Source organism: Corvus moneduloides, chromosome 3, assembly GCF_009650955.1.
Source record: "Corvus moneduloides isolate bCorMon1 chromosome 3, bCorMon1.pri, whole genome shotgun sequence".
Lineage (NCBI taxonomy): Eukaryota > Metazoa > Chordata > Aves > Passeriformes > Corvidae > Corvus > Corvus moneduloides.
In genome coordinates, this window is record NC_045478.1 from 6,282,039 (window position 1) to 6,304,608 (window position 22,570).

The window sequence follows — 22,570 nt, forward strand, 5'->3', positions numbered from 1 at the left end:
CTTTTTTGTACTTTTTTTTGCCTTTAACCTTATAGTACTTAACCAAAATGGGAAGCTGACAGTAGCTGGGCTGTTAGTGCTTAGGTGTGGGGAAACAAAGGCTTAAATGAGATACTGGATATTGAGAGACTTAAACAGTATGTTTCAAAGTTGTTTTGTTGCCTTTTTTTGGTTTGGTTGTTGTTGCTGGTTTTCTCCATGATGTGTGCTAATTCCAGCTTCATTCTTTTTTTTTCCCAAAAGCTATCTTTATAGCAGTTTAAAATACCCTCAGTGTAAGCACTGGAGAGTGCTTATTAAGTATTTAACAGGTCTTGTAAACCATCACATATCCAACAGCTTTTTGGTAGTGACTTGTGATAGTTAAGAGAAATTATTCCAGAAGAATGATATATTTTCTTAATAATAGTGCAATGATTTTTTGGTTGAGAAGACTCTGCTATTTAAATTCCTGAGGTTTTTTAACATCTGATAGAGGAATGGGAGCTGGAGCTGAAAGACTGAGCTGCCCCAGCACAGCACTTTGTCCTGGGGTGCATCAGGCACAGCAGCCGGACAAGGGAGGGGCCTGTCCCGCTCTGCTTTGCACTGGGGCAGCCTCACCTTGAATATTGTGCAGTTGTGGACACCACAGTGCAAAAATGGATATTAAACTATTGGAGAGTATCCAAAGGAGGACAACAAAGATGGTGAAGGCACTGGAGGGGAAAGCTGTATGAGGTCACTTGGTCTGTTCAGCCTGGAGAAAGAAGAGACTGATGGGAGACCTCATTGTGGTCTACAGCTTCCTCATGAGGGGAAGAGGAGGGGCAGACGTAGATCTCTGCTCCGTGGGGACTGGAATGGCCTGAAGTTGTGCCAGTGGAGGTTAAGGTTGGATATTAGGAAAAGTTTCTTCACCCAGAGGGTGGCTGGGCACTGGAACAGGCTCCCTAGGGAAGTGGTCACAGCTCCAGCCTGACAAGAGTTCAAGAAGTGTTTGGACATCGTTCTCGGGCACAGGGTGTGGCTCTTGGATGGTCCTGTGCAGGGCCAGGAGTTGGCCCTGCACAGTGATCCTTGTGGGTCCCTTCCAACTCAGCTTATTCTGTGATTAATTTGATGTTAGCTCAGATGGGGGATGGTGCTCTGACTGGTCAGCTCTTGTGCTGAGGAAGTGGAAAGGGGCTTGTTGGGAATTTGGCCTGACTGCAGCAGAGTGGCTGATTGCCCTCACTCATCTAATGCTGCTTTGAACCTGCTGAGTCTTCCTAGATGGGCTGTGTTGAAGAGAGCGTGAAGACTCATACTCGCTTCAACATGAAGTTGCTTTAAACAGAGCAAATCCTGTTGGCATCCAAACTTGAGTCCCTGCTGGGTGACAGCAGGGTGTTTGTGGTGCTTTCGGAGACTGAGTGGACACAGCTGAGCTGATTTTATGTAGAATCAGCTTGGGTCCAACAGTGTGTATTTGTATGTACTGGAGGCATCTTTAGTGCTTTGAAAGGATTGTTTGTTTGCCCAGCAACCTGAACTAATAATTTGTACAGGTTTAGGTTCTCTGTCTTTGAAATAATCCATGACTGGAATAATCAGCTTACAGCAAATTGGGAATTAATTGTGTATGCTTAAAAGAAAATGTACATAGAACGGCATGAAAATCTTTCAATTTCATTGGAATTATGTTGTATTATTATAAACTAATGCAAGAATTCTCATGGCTCAGGGCATTCTGCTTAAAACAAGACCATTAGTCAATATTTGAATAAATGAGGTCAGCATTATCTTAACATGCAGAGAACCTCCTCTGCCACATCCTTTCCTTGTGGCAGCAGAGTTTGCTTGGCTGGCACATGGGATCAAAGCTTCAGGAGCAGGAGGCAGTGTGACTGCTTTGGTACAGAGCTGTTTGGCAGGACTGGAGCTGGCACGACTGGTGTGGCTCCCTTGGGAAGTGGAAATGTCTCTGCCATGTGTCACTCCTGTTCCAGAGGCCATACAGGAGGGACCCGACCTTCTTTGGAGTTACTGTGCAGGTAAAACCTCTCATTGGTGATGTTCAACACTTCCAGTAGCCCTTGTGATGCAACTGTGTGCAAGTCCTCCATGTGGAATGTGAATGTGACGGCTCTGCATGGCTCAGCTCAGTGAAATGTCTGCTCTTCTGTATGGTGTGGCTCAGTACTAGTGACTGTACTGTTAAACAGGTGTAGACTGCATGGTCTCCATTAGCTAATTACCCTTGTTCAGTTTCTTAATAGCATAGAACTGCATCCTTACCATCAGAGTTGACAGGAGTTCAGTGGCCTTGTATCAATAATGTGTTATGTTAGGATGTGGTTTCATGGCAGATTTTGGCTTTGAGCAAAGCAGCAAGTGGTGAGGGGCAGGATGAGTGGATCTGTAGACGGAAATTGCTTGTGTGAGGGACCATATTCATGTTCCAAATTTTGGACCTTTTTATATCATTGTAGTTTTAGTCTTGTCCCATGGGCATAATGCCCGTTAAATATTAAGTGTGTTCCTGGGTTTAATTTCAGTGAAAAAAGAATTCCAGGTTACTTGCTGTGAGACTGTTCCACACTGAACTGAACCACCACAAATGAGGGTGGTTTGGAGCTTCACTGAACAGTGTACTCCTGATCTGGGCTGTAACAGGGATGTAGATATTAATCTAAAGTGGGTTTGAAGTAGTCCTGTGTCTGACCCTGCAATGGGACATCTTAAGGAGATAAACTTGCAGAAAGTTGTCACTACAAGTTTTCTCTTGGGCTGTTTCTTTATCTTATTCACCAGTATTATAAATAACTACTAATTTAAGCACAGAGCAGGAGGAAGGGACCAGTGAATGCACACAGAAGAAAGCATGGGATCACAACATCCTCAGGGCAGGATGTCTTGGAAATACAACTTCATGGCTTTCCCAGTCTCTGTTGGTGATGTAGCTTTATTGGGCACCATGAGAAGGAGGTAGGAAATACTGAATGTTTCCATCTGTTCGAGGTTCAGTCCCTCAACTGCTTCTCAGTGAGATGGTTACTGGGGTATGAAAGGAAGGGAAGGACTTTTGCACAAGACCAGTGATCAGAGTGGTTTCTCTGATAGCGGGAAATGTCCCTTACTCAGACTGATGAAGAGCAAACCTACATTTGTACCCCAAAGGAATACTTGGATCTTTGGGGAACTGGTTATTATGGTCATTTGTAAACAGGAGAGTGAAGCAGATGCAGAGCCTGGAAGAAGGAGCCTGGCTGCAGAGCAGTGGGAGCTCTTGGCCAGGAGGGATTTGTCTTTGGTTCCCAAACCCCGGTGCTCACCTTGTGCATGCAACTTTACAGGAGAGCTTTGTAGACAAACTCACAGTTCTGAGAGCAGGAGCTAAAATTTTAAGGGCAGTGGGAAGTCTATCAGGTCTTTTTATTTAAGAATCTGAGTTGTCATCAGTGACTCAGGTCAGGGTGACAGGAAATTATACAGTATCGAAGTGGAAAGAAAACATTCTTATAACCACTACTTATGTTAATACTTACGGAGGTGTTTTTATTGTTCAGCATTTAAACACCTGAGTTCAGTGTTGAGATCTGTCTTAAGTGGCTAAACATATCCTATATTAGTATTAAACCAGCTGGAATTCCCATAGCTCACAAATTGTAGGAACATTTCTGTGGGAAAGCAACTGGAAGGAGCATTCCCCTTAAGTTCAGCACCTGATTTTGAAATAATTGTGAAGAAAATTATGACAGTTAAAAGGGGAAGATTGTGTTCTCTGTGATCTTTTGTCTGCATTGTAAACTTTGTCTGCTGTAAAATGAAATACCTTTGTAACTTTATTCATACATAATAACAGAATTGTTAGGTTCGGTTTTATAGGAGACTAAACTTTGGGCTATTATGTGATAAATGTGCAAGTGGAAATAACAGTACTAATGAAGTTTGTTTTAGGCATCCAGCAACTGTCTGTTGTGATAAATTGGAAAAGCAAAAGCAGAGTTTCTAGCGTAACTGCAGTTCTGCTGGCATGGTACTTCTGGAGGCTATACAGCTTTCCAGGGTTGTCATTCCAGTAAGTGACTTTGAATCTGAACTGGCCTAAAACCTGCCTGAAGAGACCTTTCTGGAGCACAGCAGCAATTCTTGCTGCTTCACGTTGGACTCTGTCCCTCCAGGTCTGCAGAAAGTTTCAGCAAGGCTTCCCAATATATGCAAGGATTTCAGTTATCTGATGAATCCCACTCCCCTCTTTAAAAAAAAAAAAAAAAAAAGTACTCTATTAAAATGTGTCTTTCATGGGATTTATTTTAAATCTGGTTTGTCTTTTTGGCTACTATAGAAAGGTCACTGGATTCTGACCGTATTGTAATACCCTAAACAAAGTAACAAGAATGTGAAGTTGTGCTCTTTGCTGGATGAGTATCTATTTCCATTGAAGACATAAGCATTCTAGAATTTTGGTGTATTTTTAGCTCTTCTTGATTTATTTATTGGTTTCTGTTTTAGGGCTACCAGAGGACCTTAGATTACCTCTGGTAGGCAACTTCAGAAAGAGTCTGAGGAGTTGAAGACATCCTTTGTTTAAAATCAGAGAAGATGGGTGTAATATGGCCGTGCTTGTTGGGGGACTTGGCTTCTGCCTTGGCACTGGCATGTGGTCAGCAGAAGAGCTGGTTGTGTAAGGTTTGGAGAAGTGGGGAGTCCACCTGTGCCAGCAGTGACTGAATACCTGGTGCAGGCAGTGTTGCTGTGTTGGCTGACAGTGGGAGCTGTTTATAAGGAGGTGTTAGATAGGACACTTTGTGCTGTGGGAAATAATGTAGTCTGTAGCTGTTAACAGGGCTGACTGGCTTTGATGTGTTTGGTCTGTTTTATCACAGAATCAAATATTTTTGAAAAGACCTGTGAGATCATCGAATCCAATCTATGACCAAACACCATCATGTCAACCAGACCATGGCACTAAGTGCCATGTCCAGTCTTCCCTTAAACTGCTCCCTGGGAAGCCCATTACAATATGTAATCACACTTTTCATCCTTTCATCATTTTCTTCCTAATGTCCAACCTAGTTGTTTCATTATTGTGTCATTAGTGAGGTTGTCATCTTACTAAAAAACAAGAGCTGAATAGATTGCTCCCACAGAGCCATCTTCTCCAAAAATGTCCAGTCAGTAATTTTTTCCTTAGCTCTGTTGATTCTAATCAGTCTGTTGCCACTGAAAATGGGTTAGAACCTTCAAAAAACGCCATCTGGAAGGTTCCCTAAGTATGTTGAAAAGCTGTCATGGCTGGATGAGAGAGTGTGTTTATATATGTTTAAGTGGCATTTGTTTGGTTCCATTTTGTCCCACTGTCTCTTGAGTTTTTATGGGGCACAGCTAAAGGCTTTCCATACCCTGATCAATGAGATTTCCCTCAGCCTTTTCCCAGCACTTTCAGCCTTTCCTTGTATGCAGATACTGTGAAAACTCAGGAGAAAGTTGTCTCCCCCTCTCAGGTAAACTTTGGTGTTTCTGGATGTGCTAGAAAAGCACAGTAAACCTCACAGCATTCCTGCTCAAGCTTGAGAAGACTATTTTTCATTTGAGACTTGATCATTATGGACTTCAAGCTACAGATAATTGATTTGAGTGGGGTTTGAAATAGAGAAAGCAGTGTAAAAAGCAGAGAGGAGACAAGATAGGTGTATTTGGTAGTTTGCTGAGGAGTTCTGCTGCACCTTATACCAGTTGAGAATTTTTAAAAAACATTTTTGACCAGCTTATGTTTCTGGAGTCCTGACTGAATGCAGTGTATCTGTTCGAGTAAAGCTTTTAAGTGAGAACTTCAAGCATTCAAAAGCATTCAGAACTAGTACAAGCATTACGAAGTATAATCAGTCAACTAATGTAATTTCTAGTTATTGTTCTTACAAGGAGTTGTGATTCCTTAAAAATGTTTCCTCTCATCCTTGGACTCTGTTTTTACTTGGGTAAATATTATACTTTAGGATGTTGCAGAGGCTTATTTAATCTGGACTGTTTTGGCAGTACAGTGGTTTCTTGCCCATCATGCTGAGGTGTGAATTACCTGGATGATTCAAATAGTGCTACTTGATAATACCAAAAAGCAAAACTTACAATTGTTCTTCTTAAGGACCATATAGTAGCAAGACATGAGATGTGTAGCTCCTTGCTGTTTCACTGCCATTATCTGGAAAAAAATATATCAGATGAGACTATCTTACCATTCCCCATCATCCTTTCCACATCACAGACAAGGCAACAGAATTCACATCTGGTTTGTCTACATATCCATGAGAGTGAGGGTGGCATTGAGCATCACTGACAAATACAAGAGGAAATTCAGCACCTAGATTTCAAGTTTGAGAAGCTGATGTCCATTTACTGCTATTTATCTTTGGAACATAAAGACACGTGGATGATGACTTGGAGGTTCTTCAGGTTCTCCATTGGTTGTTGGCATGACTGAGTCCATGTTTTATAGTCTGGAAAGGTGACCAAAATGAATGTGCTGTATATTTCAAATGCAAATACAGAAATGTTCTCCAAGGGAATAAATAAGCTTTCAATAGGATTGGTTCATGTTGACACAGCGTGGGTGTGATTATCTACTGCTGCTGTGGAAAAAGGACCAGGTGTTTGGAAGTTCAAGTCACTGCTGTGAGCGCTTGCCATGACTGACACTCTGTTGTGCTCAGTTTTCCATGTTTAGCATTGTAAAGCTCTGCTATGGTGTGTATATTGAAATATGGTACCTGATAATGTGCTTCAAAACAGTGTATCATGAGAGAAATATGTGACATGGATATTTCTTACATTTTTATACATGTATATGCTTCCAGAATGGCTGTGTTGAGTTGGTTGAAAGGTGATGTTTTCATTTCCAGACTCTTAGGTGATGAATGGCTGTTGTCTTTATGATTTGTGGCTGCCAGAATTTCCTGTATGTTTGGCAGTATTTTATGTCAGCCACTCAAGAGGCAATTCTGTGCAGAAGCCAGGCAGAACTACTCTGCTTGCTGCAGGCAGTAATGGGGGAATATGCTTTGGAACAACCTTAAGAGAGTACATTTGGCAAAAATAAATGTCTCCAGTACAAAAAGTGTGTGCTGGGAGTTTCAGGTGTGTATCATAGGCAGGTAACTCCAGTGATGACTGCTGTTCAAAAGGAATAAAATAATTTTTTTTCCTAAAGGAAGAAGGCAAAACTAAGTTTTCATGTTTATAGTCTATTGGTTTATTTGTTTATGGGTGTATTCAGAAAATAGTTTGCCAGACATATCATTCAAGCATCTCTTGCATTCATGGCACCATCATGTAGTTCTCTTTTTTTACTAAGGGTTTTCTGGCTTCATCCATAGGCAGCAGAGGGTTAAAGGCTTAATTGCAATCACTGCAGCTGCACTTGTGATCAAAACTGCCCACAGATTAGAATTATACATTGATATAATGCAGCTGAAAGTTCAATATCAAGGAAATAATACTTCTTCCCATTTGATTCCTTCATTTTTAAATTAATTGTGGGATATTATTATGCACTGATAAAATAGATTTACCTGGGGAAAAACTTCAACAACCATTCAGGATTTCTGTCTTTTAACCTTGTTGTGCTCTTGTGCATTGTGATCTGCAGAGGAGAGAAAGGTTTCAGCGAGAACAGTGTTTTAACATTTGGCAGTTCCTTGTATTTGACTGAATTTGAGTGAGAGGGAAGATTATTTGATTGCTGCAGGTTTGTGGAAATTACTGGCATGAACAGAATTTCTTGATGAACAAATGGGTCTATATTGCCAACGAAGCCTTAAGCCATCAGTGAGCAACTCATGGATCTTGTGCAACAGATGGACAAGTATGTGAATACACTGCTGTGCTCCTCTGAGTAAACTTCATTGTATCAAAAGTAAAGCTCACTTGCTTATTCTACTTCATACAAACCAAACGACTCTGAAGGAAGGTGCTTTTTACACATCTGTGCAATTTAAGTTGTGTGATATTATCAATCACACACCTTCTGGCTGTATTGCATTTCTTGGATCAAAACTGCAGAAATGCTGTGTGCGCAGACATTAATTTTTTGCAGACAAAGTAGCAGGTTCAAGTATGAGACCTAACAAAGCATTGCAAGTATGTACTATACATACAGTGTCTGATCCTTGGCCCCAAATGTGCACTGAGTAAGAAGCACTTGCCCTGTGGGCAGTGATTCATAACTGGCAAATCTTCAGCTGGAACTTGGTGGGGAAAAAAACCATTGCCAGCAATTCCTGCCACCACACATGAACAAAACCTACCCACCACCACCAAAATATGACCTGGTGTGATATTCCTAAATTTACTTTATTCTAATAGGTGACTATCCAATTGTTTCCCCCTCTGCAAAATACTTGGGAATGTTATAATTCACAGAAGAGCATTGCTGTGAGGGAGATGCTTGTTCTTAGCATTCATTGTTAGGTTTGCCTTTTGAACATGCATGGCTTTCAAGTTGCATTTCCCAGTCTGGGTTGTACTCATTGTGCATTTTTTTTTTTCTTTTTAGTGGACTATATTGTGGAATATGACTATGATGCAGTGCATGATGATGAGTTAACAATCCGAGTTGGGGAAATCATCAGGAATGTGAAAAAACTGGAAGAAGAAGGATGGTTGGAAGGGGAGTTAAATGGCAGAAGGGGCATGTTCCCTGACAATTTTGTGAAGGTGAGTTTTCTGCATTGGCTTAGTTTTACTGTGATGGTGTGGCAGGGTCATTGTTACTGAAATGGCTGGAATACACGACAGTTGTATTTGTAACAGGATGATTTTTTTTTTTTAAATGGGAAGACGTTCTAGATGATAGATTTAAAAAAATCTTCAAAAGCGTATTAAAAAAATGTTAAGTTCTGCTGTCTGTTCTTACTCACTTTAGCATTTCTTTTGGTCTGTACCCTCACACTATGTATTTTGTGTCACTCTGACTTCTGCAGTGCACCAAGTTGTAGCCAAGGTTTTCTGCTTTAGTGGGATGAACTGATTAAACAACCAAGACTATAAAAAACCCCTAAACTTACTCCTATCTAAGACATCCAGTCATAAGAAAGTTGGCAAAGTGGGGTCACAGCTCAGTCAGCTCACCTATAGTGAAAAGCTGCATCCTCAGGCTGTGCTGATGTGGGTTCTTCAGCCTGGATCAAACTGCTTTATTTGAAGGAGCAATTCTACCTTACCTGGGACTCTGTTGCTGGCACTGTCTTTTTTGTGATCCTGCAAATTCCTTCCTGCAAACTTCCATATAGTTCCACTGTAGATATTCCTGCCCCTTTTAAAGTGAAATGAGTTTTTTTCAAACCAGAACTATCCAGTGTATCTTACTGTGATACTGTCATGTTGTAAAACCTAAGGGGATAGTGGTCCAGTACTATAAACACTTCTTTACAGTTGCTTATTTTAAATTTGACAATTTTTCTGAAAAACTGAAAAAATAAAATTGCTCTTTTCTGATTTACTGTGGGGGATTTTAAGATTTTCCTTTTAAAATGGATGTGAACAATCCAGTTGTTCTCAGTAAGGGTCTCCTACTAAGGGAAAGTTTGTATGAATGCTTTGCACTTGTCTATCGTTTTCAAGTTGTTGGTAGTTTAGTTTGAAGTCATCTTTGGGTTTTGAGTCCTGTATAAACAGTAATTTGACCTCAAGGGGTGTTTTGATGGTTATTGTGCTGATGTTCTTAATTAGCTCTCAAGTGCTGTGTAGGAAGAAAGCATCAGACTCAGTTCTTTGCTGGTTTATGTGTCATCAATTTGTCCTTCTGCTGAAGAGCAAAGATGGGTTGGATGTGGCATGTTTCTATGTTAATTACCAAACTTGCTGGGTGTTTTCTTGCCCTTCTGCTGCTGTGGCTTTTATAAACTTTGTTTAAAATTATTTCCATCCTGGCATCTCAGCTGCAGCTATTTTTAATTCTCAGCTGCAGGTATTTTTAATTCTCCAGCTGTTCATATGTGCATGGCATGGTCGGATGCCCTGAATTACAGGGGACAGTTTTCTAGAACACGCAGGGTTTTGGAGAAGTAGAAGGGAAGTTGTGCAGAAGAAAATTATCACTTTTGTTTCATGACAGCAGGGGTAAGTCGCCTTCTTGGTGCTGGAATTGAGTGCAGTTATGAGGCTGATCTTGGGAACTTTTCTTTAACATGGTGTGTTTAGGCTGGAAGGCTTTTGTGCAGTGGTGAGATCATGGGAAAGCATTAATTGTTATAGTAGTGAAAGTTGTGTGTTTTCTTCATGGTAAGTTCGATTACAGTTTTTTCTTAAATGTTAATATACAGGTAGTTACCGTTTGAGAGACTACTTCTGGGAAAGCTATTGCAGAAAGGTGGTGGATTTTATCATGCTGTAGGATCTATGGGATGCTACTGTGACCAGAGTGCTACAAGTACCAAACCTCAGCAACTAAACTCAAATGGTCCAGCTCGGCCTGGTGTGCTGTTAACACCTGCAAGGTGTGGGTGACCTGCTGGAGGGAGGTGGAAAGGAGCTCAAGCAGGGCTGGACTTTGGCCTTGTGAATGAGGAAAGTCCCTCGAGAACTGGACTTATTTGTTTGCTGCCGAGAGCAACCACCGCCACTGGGAGTGGTAAGAACAGTGAGGATGCTGACAAGGGATGAGTATTGCTGACTTCTCATGACCCACGTGAAAGGGAAGGAGCATGAAGGTCTGAAAGAGGACAGAAACGTAACCAGAGAGGGCAAATTGCTGTGGACAGGGCTAAGGGTCGCACCAAGTTTTACACCTTTGGTTGCAAAATTCTGGAACTGTACTTGAATATTTATTCCTTCCTGAAAGGATCATCTTACTCTCCTGTTAGGAGTATAATTTCATGCATTAAATGGGGCTCTGGCCTGAATGCATTATGTGGTTAAATTTGTGGTGGCTTTTTGGTGATACATATATACACACTGGTTTAAGAATTGAACTGAGGCCAGGATGTAACCTCTCCATGCAGACTATGGATGGTAAATTATAATTGTGTTGGTCTGGAAAAGATTAAAATTTGAAGCTGAAAGTGCATGTGTTATCCACTAGATTTGCCTTCATGTGTAAAATTTAAGAACATAATAAATACGACAGATTAAACTGGGTGAAGATAAACATATTTCCTTTTTCAAATGTTAGATGTTATTAGAGAAGATAAATTATTTTTAAAAAAAGGAATAAAAGCCTTTGATTTTCATCAATGGAAAGAGAATTGGGGGATGGTTCTAATTCCAGCTAGTTTGTTTTTGCTAATTTTGGTAGTTTGTGTCTTCTTCATCCTGTGTGAGGGCAGGAAAAGAGCTTGTTGCCTTGGTGCCAGCTTCGAGCTGTCCTTGGCTGTTGGGCAGCACAAGGCTGCTTCTTGCCTGTTTGAAGGACAAGCAAAATGTGGACAGGAGGATGATTGCTGTATGCTGCCTGAATAGGTTGGATGCCCCAGATTCAGACTGTATCCTCACTGCTAAAGTAGATCAGTCTCCTTCTGTTCCCTCATTCTGGGCTCTGCCCGTACGTTGGATTTACGGACATTTTGTGCCACTTCTCATGATTTGAAAAATGCATCTTTTCTATTTGAAGTGACTTAGTGCTGTCAACTTCATTTTGGGTTGTTAAAGCAGGAAATAGCTTTTTGATTGTCATTCTTTTATTTCTCAAGCTTCTAAACATTGCAAAGTATTTTAAATTGTGATAGTAGGCTTGTTTCATGTTGTGGTAACAGTTGGGTCTTTGCTGTTAGAAGTATAGCAAAGGAAGCTGAGACTGTTTTTAATTGGGTTAATTTATTGAACAGTGTGGGTGAGCTAAGCACTCTGTGACTTTGAAACACTCCTATGGAGAAGGGAATTTATGGAAGCTTCCTGTGGATACTGATGTAATGCTGGTGCTTGGTACCTTATAAGGCTGGGTTTTCTTGGTTTCTACCCAAGCCTTTTGCATATTGATGGAGAAATCCTGGAGAATGATCAGAGCTTGGTGGTTCCTGGTGCCAGCTGGGACCAGGATTTTTTCTGTGGGCCCAACACTTGATGGGTTAACCAGCAGTTTGAGATGGTCTGTCCCAAAAGATGCAGTTCTTGGTGCTGACTTCCACTTGCATCATTTTTCTTTAAAAGAAAGAGAACAGGTAGACTCAGCTAAGAGGAGCCCCACAAAGCCTCTGAAACATCCTCAGATACTACTGTGCGGCGTCACTGTGTGGGATGGGGAGCGGGAGGTGCTGTAAAGGTTGGGTGGGGAGTCAGTGAGTGGGATGTCCAGAGCAGTCCTAAAACCAGAAGATGGTGGTAAATGTACAGTTGAATGCAAGTAGGTTAAAAAAGAGTGCAAGCAATTACACTGCCTGCTTGTGAAGCTCATTTCCTTGAATTCACTTTTCAGTGCTCAGGCTTCTTAAAGACGTTCTGCCTGTTCTGCAGAGCTGGATTTTGGAGTGCGCGTGTTTCCAATGTTATTAACAAAACCTGGTGTGAAATTCCTGTTTGAACTCTGTGCGTATCCTCTTTGAGTGGGGTTGAATTAGCGTTCTTGTTTCTGACATTGTTATTGCTGTTTTTCTGCTTCTTCCTGTATGGGCAATTTAAAATAAACAGCTTCATAAATTCCTTAAAGGAATTAGCAGCGGAACCTAGCACATTTCTATTGTTTTCTTTGAGAGCAGCTTTTCCTTTCTAAAATCCATCACAGTGAGAAATGTGCACACATTCGTGTGTCTGCAGTGTGATTTAGAGAAATGCAGTAATGCTGTTAGATGGAACGTGTGAGGTTTTTGGAGATATTAAGGTGTGTGGAATGTGGAAAACGTTTTGATTTTGGGTTGGGTTTTATTTCTGTTTGCTTCTAGACTTTATATAATATACAGGAACAGTTCTCTGAAATTAAAGATTAAGAGTCCAGGCTTCTGCTCCTTCAGGAAATCCCCCAGACTTCCCTCTTTCTCTAGCCCAGTGAATCTTAACTCCTTTGCATTTACTTCAACAAGATGGACTAAGATTAATTTTTGTTGATTTATTTATTTGTTTTGAGTAGTTCTGTTCATTCTCAGACACCTATTGTGTTGATAACTGAAAGTGATGATTTGGTGTTTATCCTTCTGCTTATTTTTTAAGGTTTTTGCCCCTACACAGCAGAGACGTTTTTCTTTTAAGAACTGAAGTTCCTTGTTTTATTTCATTTATTGCTCTCTTTGTTTTGTAAATAGCTGTATTGTGAGTAATAGGCTTTACGTGGTAGTAAAACCAGTTTGATCATAAGCTCAAGGCAGTAACTTGGATGAGGGAGGAGCAGTGGATAGATTAATCAGTAGCTTTCATCAGTTAAGGCAGAGAAGTTTGCCAGCAGGCTTTGGGGACATTGTGGTGAGCAAGCTGGACACTTCTCCGAGTGTGTCTGGGACATGCAGCACCTCAGCCTTGGAGCTGGTGCGGGGACAGCTTCCTGCCTGCACAGGTGTGAGCAGCTGCTGCCGCGCTAGCGCTGAGCCTGGATCCTCTCCAGGTTAACACGTGAACTTTGCTCACTGTGACATTTTTCTTCCTCCCCCTGGATAAAAAACCCTGCAACACTGGGCGTGTTTGAGCAAATATGTCCTTGGAAGTGGTAAGCTTGTTTTATTTTCTGTATGTTCTTAGCATCAAAAGTTGTAAACAGACTTTGTGATTTGGGGTGGTGAATGGGAACAGCATGAATTCAAGTTATGCTTGCAATATGATTTTGAGAGTTTATTTAGTATATGGTGTAAATTCTTGGTCTTAGAATTGTTTGTATAATAAAATTACTTGAGTTTGGTTTAGCTTATGTCCCCTTCTGTAGTATAGGGAGACACTTAGAGATTGCAGACAACTACTGTGCTTGCAGAAAGAATTCTTTTTTAAAAGGATGATTTGTTTCTACGTAATTCTTACTGTTCAACTTCCTGGTCTGTGTGTTTATGGAAACAAAACACAGCCCAGGCCTCTTTTCTTCCCTTTTCATCATCCCCAGATGAACACTTCAGAGTAGTAGCATAGCTGACCTACCTTCTTTAGTTTGTCTTTGCTGTCTCTGTCCTGTGCTCTCACTTGGAGGGATGCTGTTAAACACAAGTGTGCTGTGAGCCAGTGGGAGAAGTTTTGGCTGAAAGCTCCTTCAAGCGTAGCATCTTCCTTAATTCCTTTTCAAAAATAGTAAATTGACCTCACCCAGCACTTTAAAAGGAATCATGGAGTTGGGAGGGATCGCAGACAAGACAGACTCTTCTAGGTTAATTCTAACCTGGGCATGATTAAAAAGTGTAGCAACACTAGTTCAAAAAGCAGATTGATAAATACACTTTTAAGCAATGTATATAGGTTAAGCCATATGTATTTAGTTTGAAGTAAGTAGGATGTATTTAAGGAACAGAATAAAATACTTATTTCCAATATGTTGTCATCTGCTCCTTAAAGTATTCTGTCCAAAATCTCTGCATCCACATGAGGCTTGGAGAAAATAAGATATACAGCAATTTATCAGTCCTGTTGGTCAAATGACGTTTCAGTTTATACAGCCTTTTCCTTTGCTTTATTATTGTTTTGAAGGAACTGTCACCGCAGGGGGTTGTGCAGGGAGGTGACACTGAGTGCTCCGAGCAGCACTGCTTCCCAGGCAGAGTAGGCAGCCCTGCTGGTAAGAAGGTGATGTTTGCTTCGAAGCTGGCAGTTCTTGTTTCTCAGAAACAAAGATTACATGCAAGATTGAAAGCCATATTAAGTAATTTCAGTTTCAGTGCTGAGTATATGAGAGAAGCACTGGGCTCTGTGTCTCCCAGCAAGGAGTGAAGCTGAGTGTTCAGGCTGGTGCTTTAACACCTGTTGCCAATACTGTGGTGCCTCCCATTGTTCCTGCTGCTTTTTCTTCGGGCTTTTTGAGAAAATAGGGCCACTAGAGGAGAGCGTCGTATCAGGGGGTATCTTTTGTAGCCTGAGCTGCACCTGCTAATCCCATCCATTGGCATGTGTCTGGGATTTGGGAGAATGGTGATAATGATTCCTGTGCTTGTGGGGTGAGAGACAAGTCTCTGCTGTCCAGCTGTTTTGGCCTGAATAAACAAGGAAACAGTTTTTTTCCAACTGGAATGGCAAGGTAGATGGCTTGGGTGAGCCTTGCTTATGATGGGGAAACGACTGTTTATAAAAACAATAGTAAAGAAAAATATATCAACTGCAGACAGTGACAGATATAATCAATACCATGATTTATTCTTATTCCTGTGACTTTTCCAGTTGAGTCTCTGGATTGACTGCTAGGGTTCGTACCCTGTGAGGTCCCTCTGTGATGTGACTGTATCTGGCTTGAAGAGGAAAGTCTGGAGGTGTATTTGAGTTTGCAGTATAGAGCTGCTGTTGCTGACACAGCTGTGCCCACACCGCTATTTGTGGGCACCTATGTGTTAGGTTGTCTTTTCACTGTCACCATGTCCACACAGCAATTTTGTTGCCTTGTTGGTGTTGGTTGGGAATGCATGAATTATTTCATATTCTGAGGCAGTATAGGTATCTTGTTTGGAAAGAAAGAGCATGAAAGTGATTTGACTGTTTGAATTATTTTTTTTTAATGGACTGTTAGATCTGAAATGTCACAGATGCTTTCCTCAAAAGTGAACTGTTTAACTGCATGAAATTTGTTGAAACGATATGGCCCTTTCCCTGTTCAAGATGAGCACCTGTGCTTTAAGATGTTGAAAAAGTCACCTGTGAAGATTTCACTTTGCATTTGCAATCTGTTGTTTCTATGTAAGAGGAAAAATCTGTAGCATTGTGAAGTCTTCAATGGCTGAATGTGAACACAGAATGAGGAAAACACTGGTGCTTCTTGTAATACTTACTATCTTAACATATATATATTCCATATTTGAAAATACTGTATTGTCAAGAGCATGAGAGAAATGGAAAGAGCTTCTAAATTTTGACTCAGTGGCAGCACTGGTATGGAACTTCAGGGAATTTAAGGTGCTGTTCTGAAGGACAGCAAGATAAAGTGTGATTAATGACCTGTGTGAGTACTGCTTAATATGCTAATTATTCCCTCTGATTTGAGTTATTCAAGTTTGTTGATTGTACCTGTGCCTCTTGCTTTTCTAAATTCTGTATCAGCTTGTGATGTAGCTCTGTGGTAACTGCACACTCCTGGATGCTCCTCAAGCTGCTCTGATTGAGTGTAATGGTTTGTGTGAAAGAGGCAGCAGGTTTATACATGTCCTTATTCCTGTAATCACATGAAGCAGTCTGCTCCTTTGTCTTTCCTTTTTTAGTTGTTACACTTGATTCGTGTGTGATTTTATACCTTCCTCTCCGAGCACAGGAGCAAGGCAACCATTCCCTTGTTCACACCTTGTTCAAAGCTGGAGGCTTTGAGCAGGGTATGCTCCATCAGAAGGTGTTTGCAACCATCACTGAGTAAACCGCAGAAAGCATTGCTGGCGTCTCGGGCAGCACAGACTGAGTGTACTTGAACCTGACTTTTAAGTTTAGACCTTTCCTGTGTACAGAAGTCTAAAATACAGCTATAAATATGCACTCTGGGATTAGCGTATGTAATAAGACCAAAGAGTTCAGTTATTCAGGTGCTGTTTGCTGTAATGTTTGTTACATCCCAGGAGGCTCTGGCTGCACATTCCAGCCCTGTAATTTTAGTCTTTTGCCATATGTCTCATAAATCAATGTGTGTGTACACCCAACATAGTTAATATTAAATCTGTTCTTTTGCTTTTTTATGAGGTGGAATGAAGTAATATAAATGTGAACGTGAAGCTTAAACCTGCACAGCGGTGGCTCATCTCTGGCCTGTCAACTCTTAACATTTGCACCACTTGTGAATTTTTTTTTTTTTTTGGGTGGCTCATCATTTTGGAGGGGGAAGTTAGCTCTTCTCTACTGTACTGTTTTTATCATTAAATTTAGTTTCGAATTTATGTGTTCCTTGAACTCTGGCTTTATCCAATATTATGAGCTGATCTGAAAGGTTATTGTGTTAAATATTTTCTAGGTGTAACAAGCTTTTTGGATGCTTTTCACTTCGTAAAAGTGTATTTTGATGTATGTATGTGAATTCATTAGCTTTAGACTTGATGTAATAAGCTTTTGAATTCTTACAAACCGATGGTGATGAGTCTGTTACAAAGCTGCTTTCAAAACAGGAGCAGAAAGCAAGATGCATTTTCAGTTAAAAATGTTGGTTAATGTACGAATCTTTGGTAATACTTAATTTTTAAACCTTTTCTAATCTCTGAGACTCCAGATTTATATTTTTAGCTCTTATTTGACAATCTCTTAAGTATTTAATTTTGTGTCTTAGGCAAGACTTGTGAAGGGATGTGCATGTGTCAGTGTTTTAACTTGTGGCCATGAGTGAAGCGCTGGAGGTTTTACGGGGAATGGAAAGAGATGGGTGCCTTGGGAAAAGGATGTAGGGAAGAAGAAAGCTGAGTACAACAGAGTGGATGTAGGAAGACAGGATGATGGTGAAGAGGAGCAAGGGATGTTCTGAGTTAAACATCAAAGCGAACCTGCAGTGGTTACTGGATCCCACATTTCTCTGGACCAGCAGTAGAGGCACTTAACTTGGAGAAGGGAAAGAAATGTCTTCCTGCCTTCCTGTGTGGGGGAAGCTGACAAAACACGTGTGCTGTGGGAGCTGGAGCTCTATCTTGCCCTCTGCCACGTGTGATTCCTGCTTTCATTGATCTTAAGCACTATTATGTTGCTGGTGGTTGACAGGACATTAACTGTTATTCTATAAAACAATTAGAAGAAATATAATTAAATTTTCATATATATGTGTTAGCAAATATAATAGAGAAAAAATGCAATCAGCATTTTAAAATGGTTTTATCTGGCTGTGAATGTGGCAACACCATAAAACATTCTTAAGGTATTATTTTCAGAAGTATTTTAAAATGAACTTTTTTCTTAATTAAATAGGTGGGAAACATTGATGTAAAGATCTGTGCTACCTCTAGTTACTCCTGTTAATTTAGGATTGCTTGCTCTGCTGTTGGTAGACCTGGTGAGCTGACTGCTGAGCTTTCCTGCATCTGGGTTTTCGTGTTTTGTTTAAGGTCTCTTGTATTTTGCCAGTATTGACAAGACTTCATGTCAGAATCTGTTTTGAGACTTGCTTGGCACAAAGTTTATATGTATCCAATCCTCCATGACAAAATTGAATTATTTATATATCTAAAAACTATGTGCATGTATAATAGTATTTTTATAATCTGTATCAAAATCTGAAACTTCAAGCCTGCTTCTACATAACCTCTAGAGTGTTCCTTATGTAGGAAAGTTCAGCTCTTTGTCTGTTCTTGACCTTCAAGTATTACAGTTTTTCAGTGACTCAGGTTTTAGTCTGTAAATCTGCAGCAATTCAGTAAATTTTTTATGCTTCCTGGAGATCCCACTTACTCCACATGTTGCGTATTGTGAGAAAGAAGTGGTACCTTGCCTGCCTGATTGATGATTGTTTTCCTCCTACACAAGGAGACAGTATGATTAAAAGATCTATATTTAGCATAGACTATAACACATGTAAAAATGTTGGTAACTTGTTAAACTGTGTTATGTGATGTGGGTGTGGTTTAATAAAAGGCAACAAGTCAGATTATGAAGAGGCAAAGGCAGGGAGTGATGCTGCCTCGTTATTCATTCAGCCTGATTGTGGGTCAGCACTTAAACCCAGTGATTCACGGTTAAACATTCCCTACTTCAACCATAAATTAAGCCCCAAAAAAATCAACCCAGGAGGAAGATGTCTTGTAAAACAAAGGTTATCAAGCTTGTCCATTCTTTGGATGGTAACTGCTTTCATCTGTAAGGTGATTTGTTTCTATTTTCAAGAATAATGTTTAATCCTCTGGAGAGTCAGGGGCAGCCTCTGACCTCTCCCAGCCAAGCTCTTTTTTTGGGAGGTGGAACCTGCTCTGATCTCCTGAATGCTCCAAGAAAGGAGCTCAGGAGCTTCTCAGCTATTTTGGTTCACAGATTTTCTTCATGTTCCCTTTAGTTTATGTAAAACAGTGAGACAGATAGGAATAGCTGTTCAATAGGAGCACCTACATTGAGGATGAGAAGTCATGTTTTCTAGTCAAGGAAGAGACACTGGCAAAATGAAAGGATATGGGATATCTAAGATTTAAGTGACTGGAGGTGTTAAGGCTGCCATGTGCCTGCCTGTCTGTTGCTGTAACTAAAACTGAAAATGTGGTGCTTAAATAACTAGTTATGTGAAGATTTTTGTGCTCCAGGAACTGATGTTTCATTGCTCTTGAACAGGTTACGGATGACAGTCTCTTTTCTGTAGGCAGCTGTACAGATTTTTGTATGTGTATACAGTTACATTTCTATGTGTTTTTTTTCAGGAATGGGATTTTGCAGGCTGTGAACTTGTATAAATAAAACTATTGCCTGGAGATTTATCACAAGCTTCCAATTCCTCCCTCTCCCCTAAAATAACAGGTTCAATTCTGAGTTACTTATTTTCTACCCAGTAAAATATGAGTCATGGACTTGATTTGCCAGTCCATGGATTCTTTTTTGCTGTTCTGATGGGGAAGAAAAGAGACAAGATAATTGTATGTGTAGGCTCAGACATTTATCTTTGTGTATTCTTTATCTCAGCCTCTTTAGAGATTGAGACCATTATCTGCTGCTTGAGTTCTTGCTTTAAAATGTACTCAGCCACTGAGTAGTAATGCACATCATTTTTGCACAAACTGATGTTACAGTGGAATTAATATAAGAAGTCTAAAGATTATTTTTCTCTGTATAATGGCATATATAGGAGGAGATGGCAGCTGAAGCCTTAATATTTATGCTTGAAGAATCTAGCTAAGGATTTAAATTTGCTGGATAATGAACTTCTCTGTGCCCTATAACTCAGGAAAAGACATGGTATTTTTAACTCCTGGCCTTTCAGATGCTCTGACCTGGTTTCTGTATCTCCACTGCCTGGCTGATTTGAGTGCTCTTGGCTTCTGGTGAGGGAAGTGGGGAGGATCCAGCTGTCCCCGCTGGAGCCATGGGTGGGCAAGTGGCTGATGGAGGGGAGGCTGCTGCCTGCTCGCCTCAGAAGTAGGTCAGGACCGCCCACTTACTTTAACAGCATCATGAGGCTGTGCATGCATTTACATGTGTTGCATTTTTGTCTGCCTATAAAGAATAGTTCTTGCATCACATATTGCTGCACCTAAACGATTTTGAGATTTTTATTTGTGAACATGCACATTTCCCTGAGGGATTGTTAAACTGTGGCAGGTGCAATTAAAGCAAAAACCATCTTTGTTTTTTTTTTTTTTTTTTTTTTGCTAGCGAGTTAAATTTATATACTTGTATTTTGCCTATCAGGCTGTAGTGACTTTGTAAGTGTTGCGAAATACACATTTAGTGGAGATTATGAAAACTTCAAACCATTATGACTACTGCTGTAGTTCACAACAGAACAAGTGGGTGGTTGCTTCCCAGTGGAGTTTGTTTTACGCCAAGAGACAGTCTGTATTGACCTTGTACTGCCAAGTCATAAATGCATAAAATCTGTGCTGCTCATGGAAACACTGACAAGCCTTGAACTGCAATGGACAGGCAGAATAAAAATATTAAAATTTCCAGCTGCAGTTAATGTCAGATTCTCATTTTGGTTTTGCTGGCTGGCAGCTGGCAGTGGCCTCATCTCGGAACAAGATGAAGTGTCCAGAAGCTTTTTGTTGGTATTGTCGCAACACAGACTCTCTCTCATAATTTGGATATATGAGGCTGACCTAAAACCCACCAGAAACAAAGAAGGAAAACTGCCTTGTGAAGCCCATGGGCAGGAGTCTTGGGCATGTTCAGGCTGGGTGTATGGTACCTCAGAAGTGAGGCCTGTGGACAGTGTCATTTTCCAACCACTGAAGTGCAAGCAAGCTGTTCGGAAGAGATGTAAGAATTGCAAACTCTTATTAACGTTATTAATGGGGCATGAATTAATGTTTGTGTCAGTAAGTGTCAGTTTTGAGATATCCAAATTGTCTTTGTGTAGAAATTAAGTCCTTCGTGAAAGGAGTCATAACGATGATGCCCAGGAAGAAGGTGCTGGCAGGGGTGATGGGTATGTTTGTCAGAGGATCCTGATGTGTGCTTTTGAAAATGAATTTTTGAGCACTTCCTTGCTGTTATAAGATTGATGTGAACTACAGGGTTGTGGTGTAGTGGACCCACATGCAGGTGTGGAGACCAGGATTCCTGAATTTGTTTCGGTCTGGTTTAATTTTAATGTGGTTTTTAATGCTCCAAGGAAGAATAATTAACGTTGCAGTTCTTCTTCAACAAGGAGAACAAAAAAATAGTGCTTGCTTTACAAGAATGTTACAAAGGGTTAAATACAGAATTCTTTACAAGAATGTTAGAGAGTTAAAATACGGAAAAAGCAGTTACTGGCCCATCCAGGCATTGCTTACTGACCCCTTCTGTAGTTTTTTGTCAAAAGTAGATTTATGCCTGGCTGCTGTGGCAGAACTCTCTTGTGTGGTTGCTTTTTCTCTCCTTGTTGCAAAGCAGCTCCATGTGATGCTCCAGTGCTGCTTTCTGACACACAGAGTAAAACATCACTGTCGACTCTGATTCAAACCTGGCTGGTACCAGTCCCTTACCCATGTCTGCTGGTTGTAAGTCTGACGGATTTGCAGTCTCTCTGCTCCTGTTCTTATCACAGTCACCTTGAAATTCTCTTTGCATCCTCTTTCCTTTTGTGTGTCTTGGATTAGGATGGTTTCTCTTAACTGTGTATCGAAGTGTACACAGCTTTGCTATCCTGGCTGTGGTAGGAAGGTACAGAGAGTACCTTCTTGGTGCTACCAGACTTTGTGTCTGATTGTTCTTTCTCGTATCTGCTGATGAAATTCTTCATCAGTAAATCTTCACCCTTTGAATCTGGCTGCAAGATTTTCTGCATGTAATGACTGCACACAGAATTATTTTAGAATCTGTTTTTTTAATGTAATTCCATTATAGTTTCTGCTAAAATTTGCTACTGTCTTGTGTTAGACCTCTGACTGTTTTCTACCTGTCACCACTTCAGGTAGAGAGACTCAAGCCTGACAAGAAAGTTACTCAAGCATTCCTCCTTTTGGTTTTGGGTCTTTGGTCTTTTGTAGTAGGCACTGCTTTTGTCTGAAATTTTGTCTGAATTTTCTATTATTTATAACCCATCCATTATTTTGCTGCCTTTGATGCTACTGCTGGACTTAAAAGCATATTGTCTGTTTGAAATTACTGATTAAGGTGATGCTTATCTCACACCATTTTATAGCATTTGGAAGAGGTGTGTGTGTTGGTTTTTGCTCTTCTTTCTTCTAATAAATTAAAAAAAAAAGTCATGTTTTTGACCAAACTGCCTGTATGGGGCTTCCCCATTTCTTTTTTGCATCTCAGTGCTTTTTACAAAGCTATGGAAGCAGCCGCTTCTGAAGTCTTGTGCAAAGTGAAGATCTGGGGAAGGAGCCTGGAGCTGATTCCTCACTGGAAAGTGTTACAGTTGAAGAACCTGAGGAGGTACTAGTTCCTGGAGCAGCTTGGAGTCTTTTGGAGGCTGTATAAA

The 22,570-nt window shown here is 40.6% G+C and overlaps 1 protein-coding gene across 2 annotated transcripts in view; it reads left to right on the forward strand.

Moving 5' to 3' along the window:
- Positions 1-22,570, forward strand: part of CD2AP (CD2 associated protein) — a 78,318-nt gene that overhangs the window by 14,055 nt on the left and 41,693 nt on the right. Inside the window, exon 2 of one of the 2 annotated variants that reach the window (XM_032104022.1) lies at positions 8,513-8,673. In XM_032104022.1, the coding sequence (XP_031959913.1) occupies positions 8,513-8,673 (161 nt within the window). Of the gene's footprint in view, positions 1-8,512; positions 8,674-13,352; positions 13,586-22,570 lie in introns of those variants that run through there. The other variant, XM_032104023.1, reaches the window with a different exon arrangement.